This window comes from Salmo salar, chromosome ssa19 (genome assembly GCF_905237065.1).
Source record: "Salmo salar chromosome ssa19, Ssal_v3.1, whole genome shotgun sequence".
In the NCBI taxonomy this organism is placed as follows: Eukaryota; Metazoa; Chordata; class Actinopteri; order Salmoniformes; family Salmonidae; genus Salmo; species Salmo salar.
This window is the reverse complement of record NC_059460.1, coordinates 1,384,801-1,412,359: the sequence shown is the minus strand read 5'-3', so window position 1 is coordinate 1,412,359 and position 27,559 is coordinate 1,384,801. Positions and strand designations below refer to the sequence as shown.

General features: G+C 43.3%; 1 protein-coding gene across 4 annotated transcripts in view; it reads left to right on the top strand.

Annotated features, from left to right (window-relative positions):
• Window positions 1–1,306: 1,306 nt before the first annotated feature.
• The window catches only part of LOC106578273 (vesicular glutamate transporter 1), a 32,720-nt gene continuing 6,467 nt past the window's right edge, over window positions 1,307–27,559 (top strand). For 2 of the 4 annotated variants that reach the window (XM_014156940.2, XM_045701960.1), the window contains exons 1-12: window positions 1,313–1,717; window positions 2,170–2,394; window positions 2,736–2,885; window positions 3,063–4,488; window positions 14,556–14,808; window positions 15,469–15,587; window positions 15,686–15,800; window positions 16,169–16,256; window positions 16,959–17,045; window positions 20,109–20,251; window positions 23,595–23,744; window positions 24,228–24,360. In XM_014156940.2, the coding sequence (XP_014012415.2) occupies window positions 4,427–4,488; window positions 14,556–14,808; window positions 15,469–15,587; window positions 15,686–15,800; window positions 16,169–16,256; window positions 16,959–17,045; window positions 20,109–20,251; window positions 23,595–23,744; window positions 24,228–24,360 (1,150 nt within the window). In that variant the 5' untranslated portion in view covers window positions 1,313–1,717; window positions 2,170–2,394; window positions 2,736–2,885; window positions 3,063–4,426. Of the gene's footprint in view, window positions 1,718–2,169; window positions 2,395–2,735; window positions 2,886–3,062; window positions 4,489–14,555; window positions 14,809–15,468; window positions 15,588–15,685; window positions 15,801–16,168; window positions 16,257–16,958; window positions 17,046–20,108; window positions 20,252–23,594; window positions 23,745–24,227; window positions 24,361–27,559 lie in introns of all 4 variants that reach the window. The other 2 variants (XM_045701961.1, XM_014156941.2) reach the window with 2 other exon arrangements.

The following is a 27,559-nucleotide window of genomic DNA, read 5'->3' as shown; positions in this document are numbered from 1 at the left end:
TTTCCATATTTTGTTACAGCCTTATTCTGTAATGGATTCGATAGATTTTTTTCCCCCCTCAATAATCTACACACAATACCCAATAATGACAAAGCAAAAACAGGTTTAACATTTTAATTTTTTTACAAATTAAAGAAAAAACACAATTACATAAGTATTCAGACCCTTTACTCAGTGACAAAGCACCTTTTGGCAGCGATTACAGGCTCTAGTTTTCTGTTTGATGCTACAAGTTTAGCACCTGTATTTGGGGAGTTTCTCGCCTTCTCTGCAGATCCTCTCAAGCTCTGTCAGGTTGGATGGGGAGCGTCGCTGCACAAATATTTTCAGGTCTATCCAAAGATGTTTGATCGGGCTCTGACTTGGCCTCTCAAGGACATTCAGAGACTTGTGCCGAAGACACTCTTGGTTGTGTGCTTAGGGTTGTTGTCCTGTTGGAAGGTGAACCTTTGTCCCAGTCTGAGGTCCTGAGCTCTCTGGAGCAGGTTTTCATCAAGGATCTCTCTGTACTTTGCTCTGTTCATCTTTCCCTCGATCCTGACTAGTCTCCCAGTCCCTGCTGCTGAAAAACATCCCCACACCATGATGCTTCCACCACCATGCTTCACCAATGGTGCCAGGGTTTTTCCAGACGTGATGCTTGGCATTCAGGCCAAAGAGTTCATTGTTGGTTTCATCAGACCAGAGAATCTTGTTTCTCATGGTCTGAAAGTCCTTCAGGTGCCTTTTGGCAAACTCCAAGCGGGCTGTCGTACCTTTTACTGAGGAGTGGCTTCCGTCTGGCCACTACCATAAAGGCCTGGTTGGTGGAGTGCTGCAGAGATGGTTGTCCTTCTGGAAGGTTCTCCCATCTCCACAGAGGAACTCTGGAGCTCTGTCAGAGTGACCATCAGGTTGTTGATCACCTCCCTGACCAAGGCCCATCTCCCCCGATTGCTCAGATTTGCCGGGGGTCAGTTCTAGGAAGAGTCCCGGTGGTTCCAAACTTCTTCCTTTTTAAGAATGATTGAGGCTACTGTGTTCTTGGGGACCTTCAATGCTGCAGAAATATTTTGGTACCCTTCCCCAGATCTGTGCCTCGACACAATCCCTTTCTCGGAGCTCTACGGATAATTCCTTCGACCTCATGGCTTGGTTTTTGCTCTGACATGCACTGTCGACTTTGGGACATTATATACACAGGTGTGTGCCTTGTCAAATCAATTGAATGTGTCACAGGTGGACTCCAAGTTGTAGAAACATCACAAGGATGATCAATGGAAACCGGATGCACCTGAGCTCAGTTTCGAGTCTCATAGAAAAGGGTCTGAATACTTAAGGTGTTTCATATTTTTTTTATATATAAATTAGAAAAAAATTCTTAACAGTTTTTTGCTTCATCATTATGGGTTATTGTGTGTAGATTGATGAGGAATTGTGTTTATCCATTTTAGAATAAGGCTGTAAGAAAATGTGGGAGAAGTCAAGGGTGTCTGAATACTTTCCGAATTCACTGTATTTATGCATCGCATGTCCCTTTAATACTGTATGTGTGTGTATTCTCTGTTTGGATATATGGGTGGCTGGGGACAGTAGTTGTCTTGGATGCAGTTTTGTCAATCATCTAGGGACACTGGGAGTGGAATCCGAGGGTACAGATAAAGTGAGAGAAGGGAAAGTACAGCTGAGTGAACACACCTGGCAGATGGGAGTGGCTACCAAACCAGCTAAAGAACTGGTATGTACATATGTCTATATCTGATTTGTATATCTAAATATATAATTGAATGGGAGTGTAACAAACCTAAATATACATGGAAATGCATGAGAATTTAAATAAACAGTAAGTTGTGATTACTAAGCTTAAACCGCATATTTCAAGACCTGTCATTGTATTGGTCGCATACACATATTTAGCAGATGTTATTGCGGGTGTAGCGAAATGCTTGTGGACCTAAATGGTAAATGTTGCAACAAAAAGTTGTCTTTTGAGCTATGTGGTAGTTGGATGCTCATAATAAGAACAGTAATTACAGGAGCTTCTCTGTGACTACTCTAAATATCCTAATGTAGAACTCAACGATGAAAGGGAGACATTTTAACTGTGTGCACTCAGAGCGTGATAAAGTAGCAATATGGAAGTCATTTCAGTTCTGATCTTCAAAGAAGTCCTCATTTTTCTTCTTAAAGGTGAACCTGCTAGTATGGATGCCCTCATGGCCTGCCTGGTGGCCATGTGTCTCTGTCTGGTCCTCCCAGTGAGCTGGTCCCAGAGCACACACAAGTCAGAGGAGTTTATCAATACCCAGCCTCAACCTGCCCCTGGAGTACTACCACAACCGGCTCCTGCAGCAGCACACATACAGGATGTGCTGAAGAGTAAAGAGGAGACCGAGATCACTTCAAAACAAATGTGTGAGTGAGCGTCACAAAGGGGAAATGTTCATAGATGCAGGGCCTGGGAGAGACATGTTGAATTCACATTAGAGGGGAAAGAAATCACTGACGGGCAGCTGTTGGGAGAAATGGAGAGAGTGGAAGGGGTGGGGTTCATTTGTTTATTTGTAGTTCTGGGCTACTTATGTTGTGGCTTTTGTTCACAAACAATACTGTATGTACTACAGTTTGAGGGTGGGTTATAGTCGATCTGAAAGGCTGGTGTATGAAGTGATGTATGAATATCCAAGGAATTCACTTTTACTTGTTTTGATATGATATTCAGAGATGGGTAGTAATGTGTCACTGTTTCCCATCAGATGCGAATGTGGGCCACGACAACGCCAAGCTGGGCCTGTTCATAGCTGCTGCCCTGGGAACCATGGTGCTGATGGGCATGGTCTACTGCATCTACATCCAGTTTTACACCAAGCACCAGTACCTGCACACCCAGCTCCACGACGACTCTGGTAATAGTACTTTCTAGCTCCTTTTCAATACTAATAGAGAATTTTACCCTCAACAATTTTGGGATAGTTTTGGAACCATTGGAAACTATATAGAAATTACTACACTTGTGATCCCTCTTATTGTTGACTCTTTCTCTGTCCGTCTCTTTTTCTCTTTCTTACCTTCTCTCGTCAAAGAGTTGACCCTTGACCTCCCAGAGGCACCTCCTGTTTTCTTTCACAGTTCCGTCGGTGCAATGGACAGAAAGGGAGAGGTGTGGAGATCTGGTAATGGATCTTTCATCTCTACCACACCCTCCATCATCTCCGTACCACCCAGGCTGTCCCCTCCTCCCTCCGCTGTGCCCTACCTTCCCCTCTTCCTCACCTCTTACCCTCTCAGGACCATATCCGTTAGAGATCTGGAGAGAAGCTTTGTCTGAAATGAGTTACTTATCACCATTGACTGGAGACCTATTAACCTGATCATTAAGAACAATGTTTTTTCTCTTAGCTAAATTAACAGAAGTTGGTGCTGTTGAACTCATAATAAAATGGACTCTCACTGTGCATTTCCTGTGATCCTATGGTTTTTGGAAATTCAAAAATTCGACAACTGAACTATTTTTGTCTGCAGTACTATGGTAGATGAGTAGCCTACTGTAGATCACATGCCATGTCATATTCAGGCCAGTAGGTGCTAGAACATGGTGCTACTGGTGATACAGTAGGGTGATTTTATGATTAAGACCTCAGTGATGGCAGGGATTGGAATAAGAATCTCATCAATAAAAACAAAATAGCCTGAAATAGTAGCCAATAGTACTCATAATGTGGCTGGATCAGAGCACATCCATGTTTGTGGGTGTACAGTTATTATGGTGAGCTTTAATTTAAGATATTGGTTATACTTCCAATCACATCCCCAATCTCTGGGGACCACTCTGGCCCTAAATGACCTGTTTCTCCAGTACATGTTTGTCAGAATAGACTAATCTAATGCCCTTCATTCAGTGTTTGTGTGGTACAAGAATAGCCAGGCTACTTAACACACGGGGCTGCAGGAAAGGAAGTGACACCATACCTCGCTACACAATCGGGCAGATTAGCGTTGGGGGCAGTAATCTGGTTTCAGCACCATGGATAGCTACACTCGCAGCCAGACAGCGGTCGACCGTTCGAGATACACATTTGGATTTGTTTTATAAATTATTTTTAACTTGCTAAAGCACTGCTAAAACAACGTTGGCTATTGTTTGATCTCAATTTGTCAAATGTGCGAATGGGAAGTGTTGGTGCTTTTTGTCTTGAATATTTACTTGCGGCTCACTTTGGTTTGATTTAGACTAGAATAATCAGAGGGCATAGGAGGGTGTGGATGTCTGTGCATAACTCTGTGGGTAAAAACGGTGTGGACCAGCTGGTTGAGAAAGGAAAGCGAGGTTTAATGGTGTGTGAGTGAAAGGTTAAGGGCGGAGGGAGAAGGTGATAGGGAAGAGAGCTACGCGCTCAAGCGGGAGTGCACGCGGGAAGCAAATCGGTCGGAGTTTGGAACCGGGAGGATGGAGATCCGACCAGATAGGTTTAAGATCGTGGCGGGCAAGACCCTTGGAAAATTACACAAGTAAGTTAAAATAACAGATTCATAGCTTACATTTTCTCTACGGTGTATTTGTTAAAATTGTGTAGCCTAAACTATACCTTGTTCGCGTAGCGCACGCAATCCAGATCAAGGTATTTTGTTTGTTACAGTATTAGGCTACCTACCCACTTGTCATCCCGGCACTAAATTGATAAAAGTTTAAACAAATATATAGGCCTATTCAATATTAGCCTAGGGCTATTTATGTTTATAAGATATAAAGTAGGCTCTGACTTTTATCCAAACTTTTGTTTAAAAAACGGAGAGGCCTTGACACTAGACAAATTAGTCTACCTAAAATCCACATGCCCAAAACCCTGGATTACAACGGGGTTTGATGACCTGACGAAACATTTGTTTTATCAATAGAACCAGTCAATTTAGTAAAATCGTCGTTATATCTTACTTCAAATAAGACACGGAAGATATAGGCTACATTTTAAATGCATGTTCAGAAATTCCTTTGTATCCCAGTGAATGTCTGATGTTTTTTACATTTAGGCTGCTTTAATTAAATGTATGGGAAATTGCAATTGTAAAGGAGTGGGTGTGTTATGGTTGTTTTGATTTGAAAATCTTTGATTTCCACTGTGTGTTAACGTAGCGTGTGCTCTGTGTCATGGATACCTAGATTAACTTCATTCAGGCCCTATAAACTGACGTATAGGCCCACCTCGGAATGCTGTCCTCATCCTTTCTTTACCAGAGAACTTGAGACAGTTGCCATTCTAAAGTCTATAAGTAGCCTAACTGAAATGATTTCCTGAAGGCGTAGAGTGAATTAATGTTTACTGTGGGAGTCAATTTGGACATCAAAACTGTCCATTTGTTCTCTATAGGCAGTGATGCGGTGCTAAACTATTTTATATTTGTTATGACTCTTAGTCATAGAAATAAAACATATATTTTTTGCTTTAGAAATAAAATGGGGCCCATCTACCATTTTTCATTGTTCAGGTGTTATAATAATAAATTGACAATGACAGCATCCATTATTTACCATGGTAAGCCACACTAAACGGTGTACGAATAACTTATAATCAGGCCATAATTAATGTATATTAACATGTTGATAAAGGGGAAAAGACTCCATTCTGTTGTAAATATACCTACAGGAAAAATGTGTCTAAAACATGACATTGCTCTACGTGGTGTTTAAAAAAGGAGGAGACGGCATCAACATGTGTATAGCCAAGAGAAGTATCTCTGTCTGATGGTCATGCTTGGTTCATATTTTACCTAGCCTACAGTAAAATAATTATTGGGCGGGGGGATACCTACATGATAACACCTAGCTGAGCTGATATTTGTGCCCGGGGTTTGTAGGCTATGCGCATTAGTTGAACATTCTTTTGCATAACAAAAACGTGTCCAGGCCAGCTGGTCAACTAAATATTGGCACTTTGTAAAAGCAGTGAAAGTTAGATCGGCATCTCATTTGCCTAATTGTTTACAGTGTGTGGCCACTTGAGAGAGCAAGTGCTGGCTATTCTGCTCAAGAAATGTGGAAGACATTTATACTTTAATAAGGGAACATAACGTTTCTTTGGTGCGGCCACGATGCAAAAAAATGGGTGATTAATCTACAGAAACATTGATGGATATCGGAGCGCAAATAGTTCGCGATCTCCTTTCTCTCGGGATTTGAAGAAGCGTCTGAACACATAAATCCTCTCCCGAAATAGCCCTCTCCCCCTCCAAGCTGTCGGCCCACGTAAATCCCCATACACCTCTCTCTTTCTCGCTCTCTCACTCGCTCTGTAGGTAGCCTACCTCTCCAGGTTCGCCCCGTCTACGGTTTAATAACTCGTCATCGTCTGCTCCCCTCCCCCAACGGCAGGGATTACTGTACCTACCTGCCCTACGCAATAGTTACCAAACCTTCACTTCCTTATCACATGCGTGCGCTGAGGTGTCCCCCAGTGCGTAATATGGTGCCTTGGTTTGTGGCTGCTGTTAGGACCTATGTTGTGTGAATTTTTGTGACATTTAGCCTTATATGACATATAAATAGTTAGGCCCATTTTTCTTCATAGAGGTTTGGAACTCTCTTATAGGTCTATTAATTAATTTACCGCCAGGTGATGGCAGCAGGCAGGACAACATTCCTTCCCATGAAAACAGGCTGAAATTTCAGGGCTTTTTTTTAACCCCAATTTAGATCTTGTCTCATCGCTGCAACTCCCCAAAGGGCTCGGGGGCGAAGGTCGAGTCATGCGTCCTCCGAAACAAGACCCGCCAAACTGCGCTTCTTAATACCCGCCCGCTTAAACCGGAAGCCAGCCGCACCAACGTGTCGGAGGAAACGCGTTCAACTGATGACTGAGGTCAGCCTGCAGGCGTCTCGCCCGCCACTAGGAGACGCTAGAGCGCGATGAGCCAAGTAAAGCGAAATGAGCCCCAAGCCAAACCCTCCCCTAACCCGGAAGTCGCTGGGCCAACTGTGCGCTACCCTATGGTGCTCCCGATCATGGCTGGTTGTGATACAACCTGGGAACGAACCAGGGTCTGTAGTGACTCCTTTAGCACTGGGGTGCAGTGCCTTAGACCACTGACACTCGGGAGCCCTTTCAGGCTGTCTTTTCAAAGAGCTCTTAAACTAAAAAGGTATTATCATTTTTGCAATTTTACAGTATTATTCCAACCTTATAGTGTGGATATATACTCTCACCGGCCAGTCTATTAGGTACACCACCCTGTTCACAAATGGATTACACCTACATACAGAGATTCACATGGTCGTGGCTTGCTATTTAAGACAGGTATCTCGTCATTCAGTCACTCTTCGAGTGACCTAAGCGACTTTGAGCAGGGTATGATCGTCAGTGCTGGGCACGCCGGATCCACTATTTCCAAAACTGCCGCCCTTCTGGGCTTTTCTTGCACAACGGTCAAATCAAATTGTATTTGTCACACTAGGGTGCGACAAACAAAAAGCATAGTCAGCGGCAGTCCAGTGGGCAAAAACAGCTCGTTGATGAAAAAGGTTGAAGGAGAATGTCAAGAATCGTGCAGGCTAACAAGCGGCCCACACACATAAATAACGGCGCAGTACAACATTTCGCAACGCACAACTCATCGATCCTTGTCACGGATGGCTATTGCAGCAGACGATCACACCGGGCTCAACTCTTTTCAGCTAAAACCAAGAAGAAGCGGTGGGCCCGCGATAACCAACACTGGACAGTTTACTTGAGTGGCCTGTGCAGTCCCCAGACCTCAACCTAATAGTGCATCTTTGGGATGAGAAGGAACGAGCTGTTGATAGCATAAATGCACTGCCGTCCAATCTGCAGCAACTGAGTCTTAGTCGCGTCAGCATGGACCGACATCCCTGTGGAACATTTCCTGTGGCACTTTGTAGAATGCCCCGAAGAAGTCAGGCTTTTCTGGAGACAAAAGGGGGTCTGATCCGGTAATAGATGGGTGTACCTAATAAACTGTCCAGTGACTGTATAAAACACATTTTTGACTGCACTGGGCCTTTTTAATATGCTACTCTTCCTTAACTTCTTTGATATCTGTCAGATGAATAACCAACTCAGACACTTGTTGTTCAATGATTAATAACTTATTGCTGTGAAGATTGTGCTCGGGCCCTCATAACTCACAATAACAAATAACTTATGTAAACATGTTATAAACAGTTGCATAATTACTTATCCTTAACTGCAATCAGATTTTTCAGATACTTTAGAAAGGCATTGGGTTGACATTGTCCCTTAAACAGGGAGTAGATATTTCGATCCAGCTGTTTGGTCATGCGTTGAGGTCATAACAAAAACAAAGTTAGCTGAATGCAATTCATATTCTTATGGCTGGGTCCCTTGCCCACATGATAAAACTGGAGAAATTCACCACACGTGACCTTGTCTGCGGTATAGTGTCTTATTTACACATGTAGCCACTGTTTTTGACCATGTGATGCATTTAAAATGTATTATTATAATTTGGGGGTGCTTATGTTTGTCCTATTTCACACGGGTACAAGTGGTTTAATATGCATGTTTGAATTGGATTTTTTTTTAATTTTTTTATATTTATTTGTTTTCATATCCCAACTCCCCAAGGGTGTTTCAGGGGGTCACGGCCAGGTTCTGCAATTATCAACGGTGACCCTGGAGCAATTAGGGTTAAGTGCCTTGCTCAAGGGCACATCGGCAGATTTGTCACCTTGTCAGCTCAGGGATTTAGACTAGTGACCTTTCGGTTACTGGCCCAATGTTCTAACCGCTAGGCTACCTGCCGCCATCATATTCATAATGACATAATCCAAGTACAGCATTCATTAATGTTTCTAAAGCTCATTTTGGTCCAGTCCAGTGTGTGGATTGTTTAGAGAATTTGGCGTTTGGTTATTGTATTATTCAAGAGAGTTCCAGTGCCCTTAGCTGTCTTTTCACTCTGTGTTGAAAGGTTTTCCTATGGAAGCCATTTATAATTTTTCTCAACTATTCCCTTGTGTGTTGAGTAGTCTGCAACCTCCATCTCTTTATTCTGATCAGACCTAAGTTATGTAGTTGTTCAAGACGGTCTGTGCCAAAAGTATCATATTCAGGTGGTATAATACCCATACTAGATTGCTTCCCAGATCCAGTCCTATTCCTCATGTACAATTTATTCTTCAATCAATAATCTTCACCTGTTGATTGAACTGCACTGCTGAACTGTTCTCACACCTATGTCCTTGACGAATGAATTAAGAGATTATGATGGAGTGAGAACCCACTATACTCATTTGATAAGCCAATGAGCAAGGATTAAGGGTCACTGACCTCTATTTAATTTGCTACACTGTAATATGTCTGAGTATTGTGCAGACAGACTTCCACATTTACTACACAAGTATGTGTCATTCTGTCTGTTTGTGTGATATTACTTAGAGTGAAAACGAGGGGTTTGTAAAGCGCTAAGGATTAAAAGGGATATACGTCTCAGGGTCAGATGAGGCCAACCAAAAGTTGAGACATAGAGGAAAAAGAACAAGAGTTAAAACTCTCTAAGACAGAGAACGAAATACATAAAAACATAAAAACAAGTATCTGCTGCAATGATATCAAGTGAATACTGGCGTATTTTCTATTTCATTACCATGGGACAGTTGGCTCCTAGCCCTTTCTCAGCTGTTTGCAAGGCAATAGTGTTGAGCACATTTCACCTTTAACACATTTCATAAACACCTGACAGATATCAAAAGGACATTGTGTCGCCAGTACAGATGTGCACTTCTATATGCAATCCTGTTTAGACAAAGATATTTCTCAGGACGCAGAAAGGGGGATTGGTGTTAAAAGAACAGTGGTGCAAGATGGGTGTGACGATGTGAGAGGAGAGGGAATTGACGATGAAAGGCAGGGACTGAGACGAAACTAGAAAGATGAACGAGGGACAGGAAGAATAGAGGGAAAGAGAGGCGCACAAATACAGAAATAGTACGAAGAGGTATTAATAATTCATCGTCAGCGAAAGTCATTAATACTTAATGTCAGAGAATGATGGAGCCATTGCTTGTGTGAACTGTTTTTGGTATGGGCATCGTAGTGGCACCCATTTTGTGGATGTTGCTTTGTCACATATTGGTGTACAATGTTTCCGGATACCACAGCAGTTTTCGACTTGCCACAATGCACAGTTTGTAAATTGTAGTTGGAAGCAAACTGTAGTTAGATGCCAAATAAGTTATACAGTTTGCTGTCAAAAGTGTAGGCGTAATTCAAATCTGTTTATTTTACTTTCTCATCATTCTCTAGTCTCCACATAGCAAGTCACCTTGTAAAATGGCCTTGCATGTTGATGGGGTGACAAATACCTTGTGCCAAGTAACAGTGCTGCTGTGTGGCAGATTGCTATAACATTGTGACATTGTCACCAAAGCAGTATGTAGACCAGTCATATTACCCTAGCCTGATTTTATCATGGGTTTGACTGGCCCTGTTTAGTCTGTCTCAGTAGATGTTGCCCTGGTACCACGCAAAACGTGTTTCTGAACCTCTGGTGAAGGTTCTAGTAGGGATATCAGAGCATTGACCCAGTATGATAAATAATTTTTTCTTGATCTGGAGAAATATATCAAAATGTTTCTGTACTGCTTTCGGGGTTTATTATTGCTTAGAATCCCATCTAAGCATCACCTTTCCCTGGTTCTTGTGAAACTTTTTAAAAATCTTAATTAGCAGTTTCCTTATTCCACCTCATACTATATTGTTTTTGATATGTCTGTAAAATGACAATAGTTCGATTTTGGAGGGATGAAAAGGTCTGTGGGAAAAATAATTATAACACAGCACATTGTGGTTCAAAGGAGTACCCATTTGTTACCATTCCCAAGGACTATGCCCAACTAGCGAAAAACTATGCAAGACCAATAGTCTTATTCCTTGGACGAGAAACGGTCAACTTTGCAGTTCAAACAATAATGTCTTCAACACTGACTGATTGACGGTTTAGTATTCTTCCGCCTCCTACAGTCTGCTCTAAACCAATGTGAAATCTTTACTTCCAAAGCAGAGATGATATGATTTGCTCTCCTCCCCCCTAATCACTTGAGCATTAAAAACATATGCCCAAACAGGAAATAAAGCAGGAGCATGTGAAACCTCAGTCTCCCCCACATCCCACCATATCCATTGGCCTTGCAGCAGAGGAATAAAGTATGGTCTGTGAACTCAGCACAGCCTCACATTGGGGCTGAGCTGATCTCATGCTTAATGGATGATGTGCCTCAGCTGAATACATATTTGATGTTTCCTAGACTGGAGGCTGGCGCAGGTCGTTAGCATGTTTGCTCAGTGAGCTGGATAGGTCGGGAGAGAGCAGGAGAGAGCGAGGTGAAGAGATTCGGCCAGAGATGTGCCAAGGAGACAAATGCTGTTTTCACCGTATGGTTTTAGCTCTACTGTATTGCAGCCTACCTGCCAAGGCCTGTCAGATTGGTAATGTCAGCAAATAACCTATTTGAAAAAAATAATTCACTGCAGGCCGGGGCTTGACCAAGGTGACATTGAAGTGTACCGAGGTGGTTGGCATTTTTTTGAGAGGTTTACAGGAAGGAATGTCTGTCTTGGAAGAGTCTGTTTGGGTTGTAGATGTCAAGCATAGCAATTAAAATACATTAGCAATGAATACAATCTCATGTAACTTTAATACCATGCAAAATTCATAATTAATGCACGGAAGACCCACACACACACCTGCACAATTATTGCTGACTGATGCTTACAAGAACATACACTATTGAGACACAAGTATGTGGACACTCCTTGAAATTAGTGGATTTGGCCATTTCAGCCACACCCGTTGCTGACAAACATTGGCAGTAGAATGGCCCGTACTGAAGAGCTCAGTGACTTTCAACGTGGCACCGTCAAAGGATGCCACCTTTCCAACAAGTCAGTTCGTCAAATTTCTGCCCTGTTAGAGCTTCCCCGGTCAAATGTAAGTGCTGTTATTGTGAAGAGGAGATGTCTAGGAGCAACAACGGCTCAGCCGCGAAGTGGTAGGCTGCACAAGCTCACAGAACTGGACCGCTGAAGCGCGTAGCACATAAAAATCGTCTGTCCTCAGTTGCAACACTCACTACCAAGTTCCAAACTATCTCTGGAAGCAACATCAGCACAAGAACTGTTCGTCTGGAGTTTCATGAGATGGGTTTCCGTGGCAGCACAGCCGCACACAACATCACCATGCGTAATGCCAAGCGTCGGCTGGAGTGGTGTAAAGCTCGCTGCCATTGGACTCTGGAGCATTGGAAATGCATTCTCTGGAGTAATGAATCGCGCTTCATCTGGCAGTCTGACGAACGAATCTGGGTTTGGCAGATGCCAGGAGACGCTACCACAATTCATAGTGCCAACTGTAAAGTTTGGTGGAGGAGAAAAAATGGTCTGGGGCTAGTTTTATGGTTCGGGCTAGGTCCCTTAATTCCAGTGAAGGGAAATCTTAACGCTACAGCATACAATGATATTCTGGATGATTATGTGCTTCCGACTTTGTGGCAACAGTTTGGGGAAGTCCTTTTCCTGTTTCAGCAATGCCCACATGCACAAAGCAAGGTCCATACAGAAATGGTTTGTCGAGATTGTTGTGGAAGAACTTGACTGGCCTGGACAGAGCCCTGATCTCAACCACATCGGACACCTTTGGGATAAATTACAACAGCAACTGCGAGCCAGGCCTAATCGCCCAACATCAGTTCCCGACCTCACTAATGCTTTTGTGGCTGAATGGAAGAAAGTCGCTGCAGCATTGACATATTTTTTTCACCAAGTCGGTTCGGGGATTCAAACGAGCAACCTTTCAGTTACTAGCCCAATGCACTTATCCGCTAGGCTACCTACCGCCATATGCTATTTAGCAGACACTTTTATCCAAGCGACTTAGTCACGACATCCTGAGCGCATATATTTAACATATGGGTGGTCCCGGGAATCAAACCCACTACTCTGGCGTTACAAGTGCCATGCTCTACTGACTGAGCTACAAAGGACCAGTCTTTGCACCACCTTTAATGTCTGTATGTTAAAGACGGTGTCTATACAAGTCATAAGCCAACTCTATATAAACTATATATATATGCAAAAAAAGAAACATCCTCTCACCGTCAACTGTGTTTATTTTCAGCAAACTTAAAGTGTAAATATTTGTATGCACATAAGATTCAACAACTGAGATATAAACTGAAAAGGTTCCACAGACATGTGACTAACAGAAATGGAATAATGTGTCCCTGAACAAAGGGGGGGTCAAAATCAAAAGTAACAGTCAGTATCTGTTGTAGCCACCAGCTGCATTAAGTACTGCAGTGCATCTCCTCCTCATGGACTGCACCAGATTTGCCAGTTCTTGCTTTGAGATGTTACCCCACTCTTCCACCAAGGCACCTGCAAGTTCACGGACATTTCTGGGGGGAATGGCCCTAGCTCTCCGATCCAACAGGTCCCAGACATGCTCAATGGGATTGAGATCCGGGCTCTTCAATGGCCATGGCAGAACACTGACACCTGTCTTGCAGGAAATCACGCACAGAACGAGCAGTATGGCTGGTGGCATTGTCATGCTGGACGGTCAGGTCAGGATGAGCCTGCAGGAAGGGTACCACATGAGGGAGGAGGATGTCTTCCCTGTAACGCACAGCGTTGAGATTGCCTGCATTGACAACAAGCTCAGTCCGATGATGCTGTGACACACCCAGACCGTGACGGACCCTCCACCTCCAAATCGATCCCGCTCCAGAGTACAGGCCTCGGTGTAACGCTCATTCCTTCGACGATAAACGCGAATCCGACCATCACCTTTGGTGAGACAAAACCATGACTCGTCAGTGAAGAGGACTTTTTGCCGGTCCTGTCTGGTCCAGCAACGGTGGGTTTGTGCCCATAGGCGACGTTGTTGCCTGTGATGTCTGGTGAGGACCTGCCTTACAACAGGCCTACAAGCCCTCAGTCCAGCCTCTGTCCGCAATAGTCTGAGCACTGATGGAGGGATTGTGCATTCCTGTTGTAACTCGGGCAGTTGTTGCCATCCTGTACCTGTCCCGCAGGTGTGATGTTCGGATGTACCGATCCTGTGCAGGTGTTGTTACACGTGGTCTGCCACTGCGAGGACGATCAGCTGTCTCCCTGTAGCCCTGTCCTAGGCGTCTCACAGTATGGACATTGCAATTTATTGCCCTGGCCACATCTGCAGTCCTCATGCCTCCTTGCAGCATGCCTAAGGCACGTTCACGCAGATGAGCAGTGACCCTGGGCATCTTTCTTTTGGTGTTTTTCAGAGTCAGTTGAATGTCCTCTTTGGTATCCTAAGTTTTCATAACTGTGACCTTAATTGACTACCGTCTGTAAGCTGTTAGTGTCTTAAGTGCATGTTCATTAATTATTTATGGTTCATTGAACAAGCATGGGAAACAGTGTTTAAACAGTGTTTAAAATCTGTGAAGTTATTTGGATTTTTACGAATTATCTTTGAAAGACAGGGTCCTGAAAAAGGGACATTCTTTTTTTGCTGATTTTATATATCATATATATAATATCTCCTCTCCTTTTCGTTCTCAGAATCCTAGAGAAGCGGCAGGAAAATGGCGAGACAATCGAGCTCACCGATGAGGGTCAGGCAGTTATTGTGGAGGAGAAGGAGATGCCCGTGGTGGACTGCACCTGTTTCGGCCTGCCCCGACGCTACATCATCGCCATCCTCTCCGGCCTGGGCTTCTGCATCTCCTTCGGTATCCGATGCAACTTGGGCGTTGCCATCGTCAGCATGGTCAACAACCAAACCATCTACAAGGGCGACAAGCCGATTCTTGTGGTGAGTCAGAGATATTGTTTTAGAACAAAGGGTTCTAAAAGGGTTCTTTCAGGACAGGTAGGGTTCTACATGGTATCTTTTCCATCTAAATAACTCTTTATGTCTGAAAAAAGGGTTGTTGAGTGAAAACATTCTACCTGAAACCGAAAAGGGTTCTCTTACCGGGATAAGCCAAAGACATCTTTATGGTTCTAGGTCGCACCTTTGTTTCCAAGAGTGATATGTGTGACTTGTTGGTAACCAGTGAGGGGAGAATGAATCCCTATTGTCAGTGGTGGTATGTATGCTCTCAAAGGGTCAGAGTTGGACCAATCAGGTTGCTTTGGCTTTACCTCCTTCTCCTAAATGGATAAGGACCTTATTGGTTGTAATGACCAACAATCACGAGACTCTAGCTGAAAGAGGATTGTTACTGCCAGTTGAAATGTGGTGGCTATCAAAGTTGCTAGGTCCCTATGATCGCAATAGTTTGATTGTCAACTGCGGCTTTGTCTTTTATTGAATTAAGACTTTGCTTCATGATTACTGTAGAAGGGTGATAGTTACGGTCACTTACTTTAGCGATCTCACATTTATTTTTTCCCACCACCCCAGAAAATCTTTTCCTCACCTTTTTTTTGCTTTGAACTCTTTTTTTCATTTTTCTCACTCTCTCCATAGAAAGCTCAGTTCAACTGGGAACCAGAAACGGTCGGAATGATCCATGGGTCATTTTTCTGGGGATACATAGTAACCCAAATACCCGGGGGATTCATCTGTCAAAAATTTGCAGCCAACAGGTCAGCTGCTTTTACTTGTATGTAAATAATGTGCTGTGAATATTTCAATAACTATTACTGTAGGTAGATATCTGATTCTTTTCCCCTCTATCACGCAGAGTCTTTGGTTTTGCCATTGTGGCCACCTCATGCCTGAATATGTTGATCCCATCGGCAGCACGAACTCACATTGGATGCGTTATCCTTGTCAGGATATGTCAAGGACTCGTGGAGGTGCTTGGCTACATCCAATGGCTTCCCCTAGCATACATCAGAGTTCACACTTGCACTATGCTGACAACTGATTGTTTTCTCTATGGTGAACTGGCCACTGCCCGGCCATGTGTCATTCTTGACGAGAATGTCTTCTTTCTAAAGTGTACAATGCATTTCACCTGAAACACCCTATGAGAGAAAGAGTTACACCAGGAAGTTATGTAATTGATTTTAGGAGATCAACTTTTCATATGAGAAAGAAAACATTCTCGTCAAGTATGACACATGGCCAGTCCACCATAGAGAAAACAGCTGTCAGCAACCTTTCAGTACAACTGCAAATATGAAAAGTTGTTGTTCTCCTAATGTATCTCTTTCTCTCATAGGGTGTTTCATACCCAGCATGCCACGGCATCTGGGCAAAATGGGCCCCGCCTCTTGAAAGAAGTCGATTGGCCACAACAGCTTTTTGTGGTGAGGTCATCTTTCTCTTCTGTCATCCTGTCTGTCATCCTGTCTGTCATCCTGTCTGTCATCCTCTCTGTCTCCTCTCTGTCTCCTGTCTGTCATCCTCTCTGTCTCCTGTCTGTAATCCTCTCTGTCATCCTCTCTGTCTCCTGTCTGTCATCTCTGTCTGTCATCTCTGTCATCTCTCTCTGTCATCTCTGTCATCTCTGTCTGTCATCTCTGTCATCCTCTCTGTCATCCTCTCTGTCATCCTCTCTGTCATCCTCTCTGTCTCCTGTCTGTCATCCTCTCTGCCATCCTCTCTGTCTCCTGTCTGTCATCCTCTCTGTCATCCTCTCTGTCTCCTGTCTGTAATCCTCTCTGTCATCCACTCTGTCATCCTCTCTGTCTCTTGTCTGTCATCCTCTCTGTCTCCTGTCTTTGTCTGGACACTACAAAGGGACACAGTTTTGACTACAATTAATATTACTTATTGTGATGACGTATTTCTCCATAATTCTTCTTGTAAAACGGATGTTTTCTACATGACTATAACCATTTCATCATCTACTGTGACTATTTTTACCCTTATAATAATTAATAATCATGCTGTGATTGCTCAAGATCGTAGTTCTAGTTCCACAGCAATGTGTTTAATGCTGTTGATTTTCCATATGACTGACCTTTCTGTCTCCCTCATGTTTGAGTGTGTCTGCCTCTGTATCTCAGGGTCCTATGCAGGAGCCGTGATAGCCATGCCACTGGCTGGAGTGCTAGTCCAGTACTCAGGGTGGTCGTCTGTCTTCTATGTCTACGGTTAGTGACTTCTGTTTGTCATAAATGTTCCCAACTTAAAGTGATAGTCAGGGCCGGCGTTATGGGCGGCCTTTAGGGGGCCTGGCCCGCCCTGCCGTACCTCCTTGCCCATCCAAATAACATATTGAAATATTGATCATTTATTTGACCAAGAGGCGCGCCGACAGAAAGACGCTTCAATATCAAATAAACATCCGAGCGAGCGAAACAGTGCCCTTCTGTCTCAGAATGCGTAGACCATGTATCTGATTCTGTATGGACCAAAAGAGTATGGCATGTCATACTATTTCTAGCCAGACAGCATCAGATACATGGGCTACATATAGTAAGACAGAGGGGAGCGGAGTTTTGCTCGCTCGGATGCTCTGTCCTGTGAGAGCGTTTCAGCAGAGCGGAAGAGGCGAAGCAAGAGGGCTCACTCTCGCCAAAATCTGTCCAGAATAAGCCCAATGTGTTTCCATGGGCATAATATGCAGACCTAAGCTTGTCGCCTGCCTTCCCGGGTTGGGACAATGATTCCCATTGTTAGGGCGGAAACAAGAGCTTCTCGTCATTATATACAGATCTCTGATTTCAGACTCTTGCGAATTGGAAAGGAAAGTTGGCGGGTGCACAGTGCACTGTTAAGATAATGGCTTCCCCTAAAGTAAATGTATGTTTTTTGCCAAAATGACATACTTACTACTGTCTGAATAAAAACATTCAAATACTTCACCAGAGAGCATGACTTGGCCACAGAGGATCATTAGCTTATTTTAAAAAGATTGTTGTGGATTGTTTCAAATCACAAGTGTGTAAGCCTATGCTTATTTGGGAATCCTGCAAATATGGCAGCGCAAATGGCAATATGTTTAGCTGATTTGAATTGCAGCTGACAGTGAAAAGCATGTAAATTATGTGTGAACATAAATGTCTGAGTATAGTTTAAAATGTTGCAACAAGGAGGAGGGGAGGGGTATGTGGCGAAGATATGGCATGTCTCTCTCCAGAATGCATGTACTCAGCTTTCCAGAATACATGCACTCAGCTTTCCAGAATACATGCACTCAGCTTTCCAGAATACATGCACTCAGCTTTCCAGAATACATGCACTCAGCTTTTCAGAATGCATGCACTCAGCTTTCCAGAATACATGCACTCAGCTTTCCAGAATACATGCACTCAGCTTTCCAGAATACATGCACTCAGCTTTCCAGAATACATGCACTGAGCTTTCCAGAATGCATGCACTCAGCTTTCCAGAATACATGCACTCAGCTTTCCAGAATACATGCACTCAGCTTTCCAGAATACATGCACTCAGCTTTCCAGAATACATGCACTCAGCTTTCCAGAATACATGCACTCAGCTTTCCAGAATGCGCTCAGTGGTCTCCTGCCAATTCTTGCACATTCATTGTTTCATTATGTGAATTGTTTACCCTTTGATCGTTTCGTTGTTAAGCAATTCCCCATTACATATGTCACCAGTAGGTCTAGTAAATGTACCATTAATCCCCCATCATTTGGTTACATTAATTTCTGTTAATGCATATATTAATTACAGTTATTTACCGTTCTCATTCTCTGAGTGGAAACGTTGTTTGCAAAGTCCACAACCTGCTACACTTGTGAGAAACAAGTTAATGTAGAAAAGTGCCCATTTGGCAATGTCTGATTTCCGATTTGTCTTAACTCACCACGTCCACCACTAATAAGCTGAGCTTTTCAGTAATTTTTTCTTCACCTCACACTAAGTCAATCTGTTGTTTTTTAAACATCCATTTCAAATGATTTGAAAACAATATCATGAAAATGATTCCATCACTCCCGGCCTCGATAATCAACAGGCGTTGGTGCAAAAGAGCAAAATATCATGATCTGACGATTCCATATATAGTATCTAGTGGAAACGTCATAAAAAAACAGCTGTCTGTCCCAAGCTCACTGGCACAGGAAACTCTGAGGGCCTGGAATAGGCTAGTTGATACAATGTTGCACTTCAATAGCTCAAGTCAAGACAGATAGAAAGGGAGGCAGAGTATAGATATTAATGTGTCATCAGGATATTTTCTGCTGTTTTTATTTTTCGGCTTTAGGCCTATGTATTTTACTTAGTTGACGTGGAAGTTGTAGGCCTACTACTGCATTGGCCTATAGGCTATCTGAGTTCTATGCGCTCATTTCTTTAGCCTCCAATGCATCACGGTGTATTACTGTGTCCATATGGCAGAGCAGAGGCTGGTGCTCTCGCCTTAGTTTAATTTGAACTTTTAGATTTTTATCATTTTACTTAAGTTTTTATGATTAACCACGTGACAATGATTTTGAGAAACAAAAACGTTATTATTGAAATTAAACTGTTCCACGAAAAGGCTGATATATAAAAAATGATCATAACTGTCTCTCAAATCAGTAGAAATGGAAACTCACGAGCTGCCTATGGTCTTTACTCATAAAAAAAATTGTGAACACACAAGCGCATGCACACATAGGAGGTCCCGTGAAAAAAACGTGCCCGCCTATGGAAATCAAAGGCCCGTCTGACGGATTCGTTCTGGCGCCGGCTCTGGAGATAGTTAACTTTCATGCAAAGTTTGAGGTATTTTACGACTTCCCTAGGGTATTGTCGTTTATTCCAAATCTTCCAAAAATTTGTTGCTGGTTATTTAGCAAAGTCCAGAATCACCTGGCTAGAATTTTTTGGAGAATGTAGCAATGCTACCAGAAATGGATTGTATCTGTTAGCAAAAGTGAACAATCCCTCAGTTCACTTCTGCTACCAGAAATGGATTGTATCTGTTAGCAAAAGTGAACAATCCCTCAGTTCACTTCTGCTACCAGAAATGGATTGTATCTGTTAGCAAAAGTGAACAATCCCTCAGTTCACTTCAAGTATGCAAATTCTACAAAGGCTTATGAATTGGCTGTGAAACGTATGCACTGTAGCTCTGACCCTTAGTCTGTACTTGTTTTAAAAACCTCCTTTTCCCTTTTCCTCATCTTCCATCAGTTCCCCACTTTTACACTTCCTATTCTTCCTATTTTCTCTCCACTCGTTTCACTCTTCCTTCCACCTCCCAGGCAGCTTTGGGATCTTCTGGTATCTCTTCTGGATCCTGGTGTCATACGAGAGTCCGGCAGCCCACCCTACCATCACAGAAGAGGAGCAGAAATACATTGAAGAGGCAATCGGAATGTCAGCCGCTAATGCCACACCTGTTACGGTTAGTCAACAGTACACCAATTCCTCTATTCACTGACTCACTTCTGAATTAACCTTCACTTCTTCTCCAGATCCACTTTTCATGGCCCCTCCTTGCTGTGTTCTGATGGTGTGATTTAGCGTTTTTGAGCGTTTGACATTTTTTTTTAGTTAAGTGTCTGCGTCTGAAATGGCACACTTTTCCCTATATCAAATCAAATGTTATTTGTCACATGCACCGAATACAACAGGCCCCCATCAGGAAGTCCAGGATCCTGTTGTAGAGGGCGGTGTTTAGACCCAGGGTCCTTAGCTTATTGATGAGCTATGGTGTTGAATGCTGAGCTGTAGTCAATGAACAGCATTCTCATATAGGTGTTCCTTTTGTCCAGGTGGGAAAGGGTAGTGTGGAGACTCAATCTCACATCTGTGGATCTGTTGGGGCGGTATGCGAATTGTAATGGGTCTCGGGTTTCCGGCCTGATGGTGTTGTGAGCCATGACCAGCCTTGTAAAGCACTTCATGACTACCGACGTGAGTGCTAAGGGGCGGTAATCATTTAGGCAGGTGACCTTTGCTTTTTTGGGCACAGGGTCTATGGTGGTCTGTTTGAAACATGTAGGTATTACAGACTCGGTCAGGGAGAGGTTGAAAATGTCAGTGAAGACACTTGCCAGTTTGTCCGCGCATGCTTTGAGTACACTTCCTGGTAGTCCGTCTGGCCCTGCTACTTTGTGAATGTTGACCTGTTTAAAGGTCTTGCTCACATCTGCTATGGAGAGCGTGATGACACAGTTGTCCAGAACAGCTGGTGCTCTCATGCATGCTTCAGTGTTGCTTGCCTCGAAGCGAGCATAAAAGGCATTTAGCTCGTCTGGTAGGCTCGTGTCACTGGGCAGCTCGCGGCTGGGTTTCCATTTTCAGTCCGACGAGTGTCGGAGCCGGTGTAGTAGGATTCAGTCTTAGTCCTGTATTGACGCTTTGCCTGTTTGATGGTTCGTCTGAGGGCATAGCAGGATTTTTTTTACAAGTGTCCGTGTTAGTCTCCCGCTCCTTGAAAGCGGCAGCTCTAGCCTTTAGCTCAGTGCGGATATTGCCTGTAATCCATTGGTTCTGGTTGGGAAATGTACATACAGTCACTGTGGGGACGAAGTCATCGATGCACTTATTGATGAAGCCGGTGACTGAAATAGTATACTTCTCAATGCCACTGAATTAATCCCGGACCATATTCCAGTCTGTTTTAGTTCGTTTTTTGCCATTGGATGAATCCTGTGCTAGCAAAACAGTCCTGTGGCGTAGTATCCGCGTCATCTGACCACTTCCGTATTGAGCGAGTCACTGGTACTTCCTGCTTTAGTTTTTGCTTGTAAGCAGGAATCAGGAGGATAGAATTATGGTGAGATTTGACAAATGGAGGGCGAGGGAGAGCTTTGTATACGTCTCTGTGTGTGGAGTAACGGTGGTCTAGAGTTTTTTTCCTCTGGTTGCACATGTGACATGGTGGTAGAAATGAGGTAAAATGGATTTAAGTTTGCCTGCATTAAAGTCCCCGGCCACTAGGAGCCCCGCTTCTGGATGAGCATTTTATTGTTTTGTTATGGCCTTATACAGCTCGTTGAGTGCGCTCCTAGTACCAGCACCAGCATCATCGGACTCGTTAAAGAAAAAATCTTTGTCCAATTCGAGGTGAGTAATCGCTGTTCTGTTGTCCAGAAGCTCTTTTCGGTCATAAGAGACAGTAGCAGCTACATTATGTACAAAATTAGTTACAAACAATGAGAAAAAACAAACAAAATAGCACAGTTGGTTAGGAGCCTGTAAAATGGCAGCCCAACCCAGTGACTAAAATATATTTGTCAAACACCTATTTTTCAGTGGCAATTAACGAGACTATAATTGACTAAATAGACCCAGAAAAAACTATAACTAAACAAAAACTATTTTAAATTTCAGTTGACTAAAACGTGATGAGACAATTATCTCTGTGACTAAAATCAGACTGGTAAGTGGACTGGACAAGAGTTTTTGGAAAGATTGAGAGCTTTTCAGTGATAAGCACAATTAATATTAGCAGAACAGATGCGCAGTTCTGTTCAGCAGTGGGAAGGACACGTCATACACAGCTTAAATCAGCTGGGGAGCAAGCGATGAGGGGAGACAGGCTCTGCTCCGCCTCCGCCTCTGATTATACACATTGGTTGCGGCTCCGTAGCTAACTAGTCACCATCAGCCTTCTAGTTAGCTACTCTTTGCCTGGGCTAAGTGTGCCACTAGCGCCCAACCTCGACAACATCTGGTGAAATTGCAGAGCACGAAATTCAAAATACAAAATTCATAATATTAAACATTCATGAAAATACAAGTGTCTTACATCGTTTAAAAGCTTAACTTTTTGTTAATCCAGCCGCTTTGTCAGATTTCAAAAAGGCTTTACGGCGAAAGCATACCATGCGATTATCTGAGGACAGCGCCCCGCGTACAAAAGCATTACAAACATTTTCCAAACAAGCAGAGGCGTCACGAAAGTCAGAAATAGAGATAAAATAAATCACTTACCTTTGAAGATCTTCCTCTGTTTGCTATCCCAAGGGTCCCAGCTACATAACAAATGGTCGTTTTGTTCGATAAAGTCCTTCTTTATATCCCAAAAAAGTCAGTTTAGTTGGCGCACTTGATTCAGTAATCCACCGGTTTCCCTCGTTCAAAATGCATACAAATGAATCCCAAAAGTTACCAATAAACTTCGTCCAAACAAGTCAAACAATGTTTCTAATCAATCCTCAGGTACCCTAATATGTAAATAAACGATACAATTTAAGACGGATAATAGTATGTTCATTACCGGAGATAAATAACGAAGTGCGCGCTCTGGTGGTTGTGCTTCTATCTCTGTCTCTCTGTGTCTCTGTGTCTCTGTCTGTGTCTCTCAGTCTCTTATGCTGTTGGGAAGAGAATAGGATGTTACTGTATGTTTACTATAGGTTAATGAGGCAATACAAATGTGATGTGACTAAAATGAAAGGGCATTTAGTTGACTAAAACGGCCCACTGTTTTCGTAATTTTTACAATATCTAGACTACAATAATGACAAAAGTGTGACTAAAACATAATGATATTTTAGACAAAAAAAAGAAAAGAAAGAGTGCCAAAATGAACAGTGCTCTGGCCAAAAGCAGTGTCTTTTAGAGCACACAATAGAATCAAGATAACATGATCAACCCATGTCTCAACGCGGTGGTTGTTACAAAATATCTAAATCTGTGTCATTTTTAAACAAATATATTCAGTATCTACTGTATTAAATGTTTTTTTTTTTATGTGCACATTTGCCTGCAACATAACACTGAATGTTTTCCTCTAGAAATGGAACACGCCTTGGAGAGCCTTTTTCACTTCGATGCCGGTCTACGCCATCATCGTGGCCAATTTCTGTAGAAGCTGGACCTTCTACTTGCTCCTCATCAGCCAACCTGCATACTTTGAGGAAGTGTTTGGGTTTGAGATCAGCAAGGTGTCTAAGACAAGGAATATCCATGTAGAGCTGGCCTAGAGCCACACTCAGAAAAAAGGGTTCCAAAAGGGTTCTTCGGCAGTCCCCATAGGAGAACCATTTTTGGTTCCAGGTAAATCCCTTTTGGGTTCCATGTAAAACCCTCTGTGGAAAGGGTTCTTCATGGAACACAAAAGGGTTCTACTTGGAGCCAAAAAGGGTTATTTAAAGGGTTCTCCTATGGGGACAGCCAAATAACTCTTTTAGCTTCTAGATAGCAGGTTAATCTGGCTTTGTGTGATCCCAGGGTTGTGTGATCCCAGGCTTGTGTGATCCCGGGGTACACAAATTGTATTTTTATCTTTTCTTGTGAGGACTTCTAACAAGCAGAGTTATGCTACTCTAAATCTTGTCTTATTTGTCATACAGTACTCAAAAATATCTTCCCTCTCCTTTTTCCAAACCTCTGCTCACCTCCTATCCACCCTCCACCCCTCATCCCAGGTGGGCATGGTGTCGGCGCTCCCCCATCTAGTGATGACCATCATCGTGCCGATCGGGGGCCAGCTGGCTGACTACCTGCGCACAAACAAAATCATGAGCACCACCAATGTCAGGAAGATGATGAACTGTGGAGGTAAGCGAGGAGGAAGGAAAGAGGAGGACGGAATTAAAAATATATATATATTTTTTACCTTTATTTAACAAGGCAAGTCAGTTAAGAACAAATTCTTATTTACAATGACGGCCTAGGAACATTGGGTTAACTGCCTTGTTCAGGGGGATAGCGGGAGCAGGCTGAAGGGCAAGAGGTGTCATTGATTTAGAGATTTGCTATCAAGTGTTTGTATCCATGAATCATAAAAGATTATTGGTTGATTTGTATCAAATCAAGTCACATTTTTATGGACGCATACACATACGCATACAGGCGTACAGTGGGGGAAAAAAGTATTTGATCCCCTGCTGATTTTGTACGTTTGCCCACTTACAAAGAAATGATCAGTCTATAATTTTAATGGTAGGTTTATATGAACATTGAGAGACAGAATAACAACAAAAATGTTATAAAATGATTTGTATTTTAATGAGGGAAATAAGTATTTGACCCCCCTCTCAATCAGAAAGATTTCTGGCTCCCAGGTGTCTTTTACATCAAATCAAATCAAATGTATTTATATAGCCCTTCGTACATCAGCTGATATCTCAAAGTGCTGTACAGAAACCCAGCCTAAAACCCCAAACAGCAAGCAATGCATGTGAAAGAAGCACGGTGGCTAGGAAAAACTCCCTAGGAAAAAATCCCTAGAAAGGCCAAAAACCTAGGAAGAAACCTAGAGAGGAACCAGGCTATGAGGGGTGGCCAGTCCTCTTCTGGCTGTGCAGGGTGGATATTATAACAGAACATGGTCAAGATGTTAAAATGTTCATAAATGACCAGCATGGTCAAATAATAATAATCATAGTAGTTGTCGAGGGTGCAACAAGCACGTCCGGTGAACAGGTCAGGGTTCCATAGCCACAGGCAGAACAGTTGAAACTGGAGCAGCAGCATGGCCAGGTGGACTGGGGACAGCAAGGAGTCATCATGCCAGGTACTCCTGAGGCATGGTCCTCGGGCTCAGGTCCTCCGAGAGAAAGAAAGAGAGAAAGAGAGAATTAGAGAGAGCATATTTAAATTCACACAGGACACCGGATAAGACAAGAGAAATACTCCAGATGTAACAGACTGACCCTAGCCCCCCGACACATAAACTACTGCAGCATAAATACTGGAGGCTGAGACAGGAGGGATCAGAAGACACTGTGGCCCCATCCGATGATACCCCCGGACAGGGCCAAATAGGCAGGATATAACCCCACCCACTTTGCTAAAGCACAGCCCCCACACCACTAGAGGGATGTCTCCAACCACCAACTTACCGTCCTAAGACAAGGCCGAGTATAGCCCACAGAGATCTCCGCCACGGCACAACCCAAGGGGGGGGGGGGCGCCAACCCAGACAGGAAGACCACGTCAGTGACTCAACCCACTCAAGTGACGCACCCCTCCCATGGACGGCATGGGAGAACACCAGTAAGCCAGTGACTCAGCCCCTGTAATAGGGTTAGAGGCAGAGAATCCCAGTGGAGAGAGGGGAGACAGCAAGGGCGGTTCGTTGCTCCAGCCTTTCCGTTCACCTTCACACTCCTGGGCCATAGGACCTACTGAAGAGATAAGTCTTCAGTAAAGACTTAAAGGTTGAGACTGAGTCTGCGTCTCTCACATGGGTAGGCAGACCATTCCATAAAAATGGAGCTCTATAGGAGAAAGCCCTACCTCCAGCCGTTTACTTAAAAATTCGAGGGACAATTAGGAGGCCTGCGTCTTGTGACCGTAGTGTACGTGTAGGTATGTACGGCAGGACCAAATCGGAAAGATAGGTAGGAGCAAGCCCATGTAATGCTTTGTAGGTTAGCAGTAAAACCTTGAAATCAGCCCTTGACTTAACAGGAAGCCAGTGTAAGGAGGCTAGCACTGGAGTAATATGATCAAATTTTTGGGTTCTAGTCAGGATTCTAGCAGCCGTATTTAGCACTAACTGAAGTTTGTTTAGAGCTTTATCCGGATAGCCGGAAAGTAGAGCATTGCAGTAGTCCAGCCTAGAAGTAACAAAAGCATGGATTCATTTTTCTGCATCATTTTTGGACAGAAAGTTTCTGATTTTTGCAATGTTACGTAGATGGAAAAAAGCTGTCCTTGAAACAGTCTTGATATGTTCTTCAAAAGAGAGATCAGGGTCCAGAGTAACGCCGAGGTCCTTCACAGTTTTATTTGAGACGACTGTACAACCATCCAGATTAATTGTCAGATTCAACAGAAGATCTCTTTGTTTCTTGGGACCTAGAACAAGCATCTCTGTTTTGTCCGAGTTTAAAAGTAGAAAGTCTGCAGCCATCCACTTCTTTATGTCTGAAACACAGGCTTCTAGCGAGGGGATTTTTGCGGCTTCACCATGTTTCATACAGCTGTGTGTCGTCCGCATAGCAGTGAAATTTAACATTATGTTTTCGAATGACATCCCCAAGAGGTAAAATATATAGTGAAAACAATAGTGGTCCTAAAACGGAACCTTGAGGAACACCGAAATTTACAATTGATTTGTCAGAGGACAAAGCATTCACAGAGACAAACTGATATCTTTCCAACAGATAAGATCTAAACCAGGCCAGAACTTGTCCATGTAGACCAATTTGGGTTTCCAATCTCTCCAAAAGAATGTGGTGGTCGATGGTATCAAAAGCAGCACTAAGATCTAGGAGCACGAGGACAGATGCAGAGCCTCGGTCTGACGTCATTAAAAGGTCATTTACCACCTTCACAAGTGCAGTCTCAGTGCTATGATGGGGTCTAAAACCAGACTGAAGCGTTTCGTATACATTGTTTGTCTTCAGGAAGGCAGTGAGTTGCTGCGCAACAGCTTTTTCTAAAATGTTTGAGAGGAATGGAAGATTCGATATAGGCCAATAGTTTTTTTAATAATTTCTGGGTCAAGATTCGGCTTTTTCAAGAGAGGCTTTATTACTGCCACTTTTAGTGAGCTTGGTACACATCCGGTGGATAGAGAGCCGTTTATTATGCTCAACATAGGAGGGCCGAGCACAGAAAGCAGCTCTTTCAGTAGTTTAGTTGGAATAGGGTCCAGTATGCAGCTTGAGGGTTTAGAGGCCATGATTATTTTCATCATTGTTTCAAGAGATATAGTACTAAAACACTTTAGTATCTCCCTTGATCCTAGGTCCTGGCAGAGTTGTGCAGACTCAGGACAATGGAGCTTTGGAGGAATACGCAGATT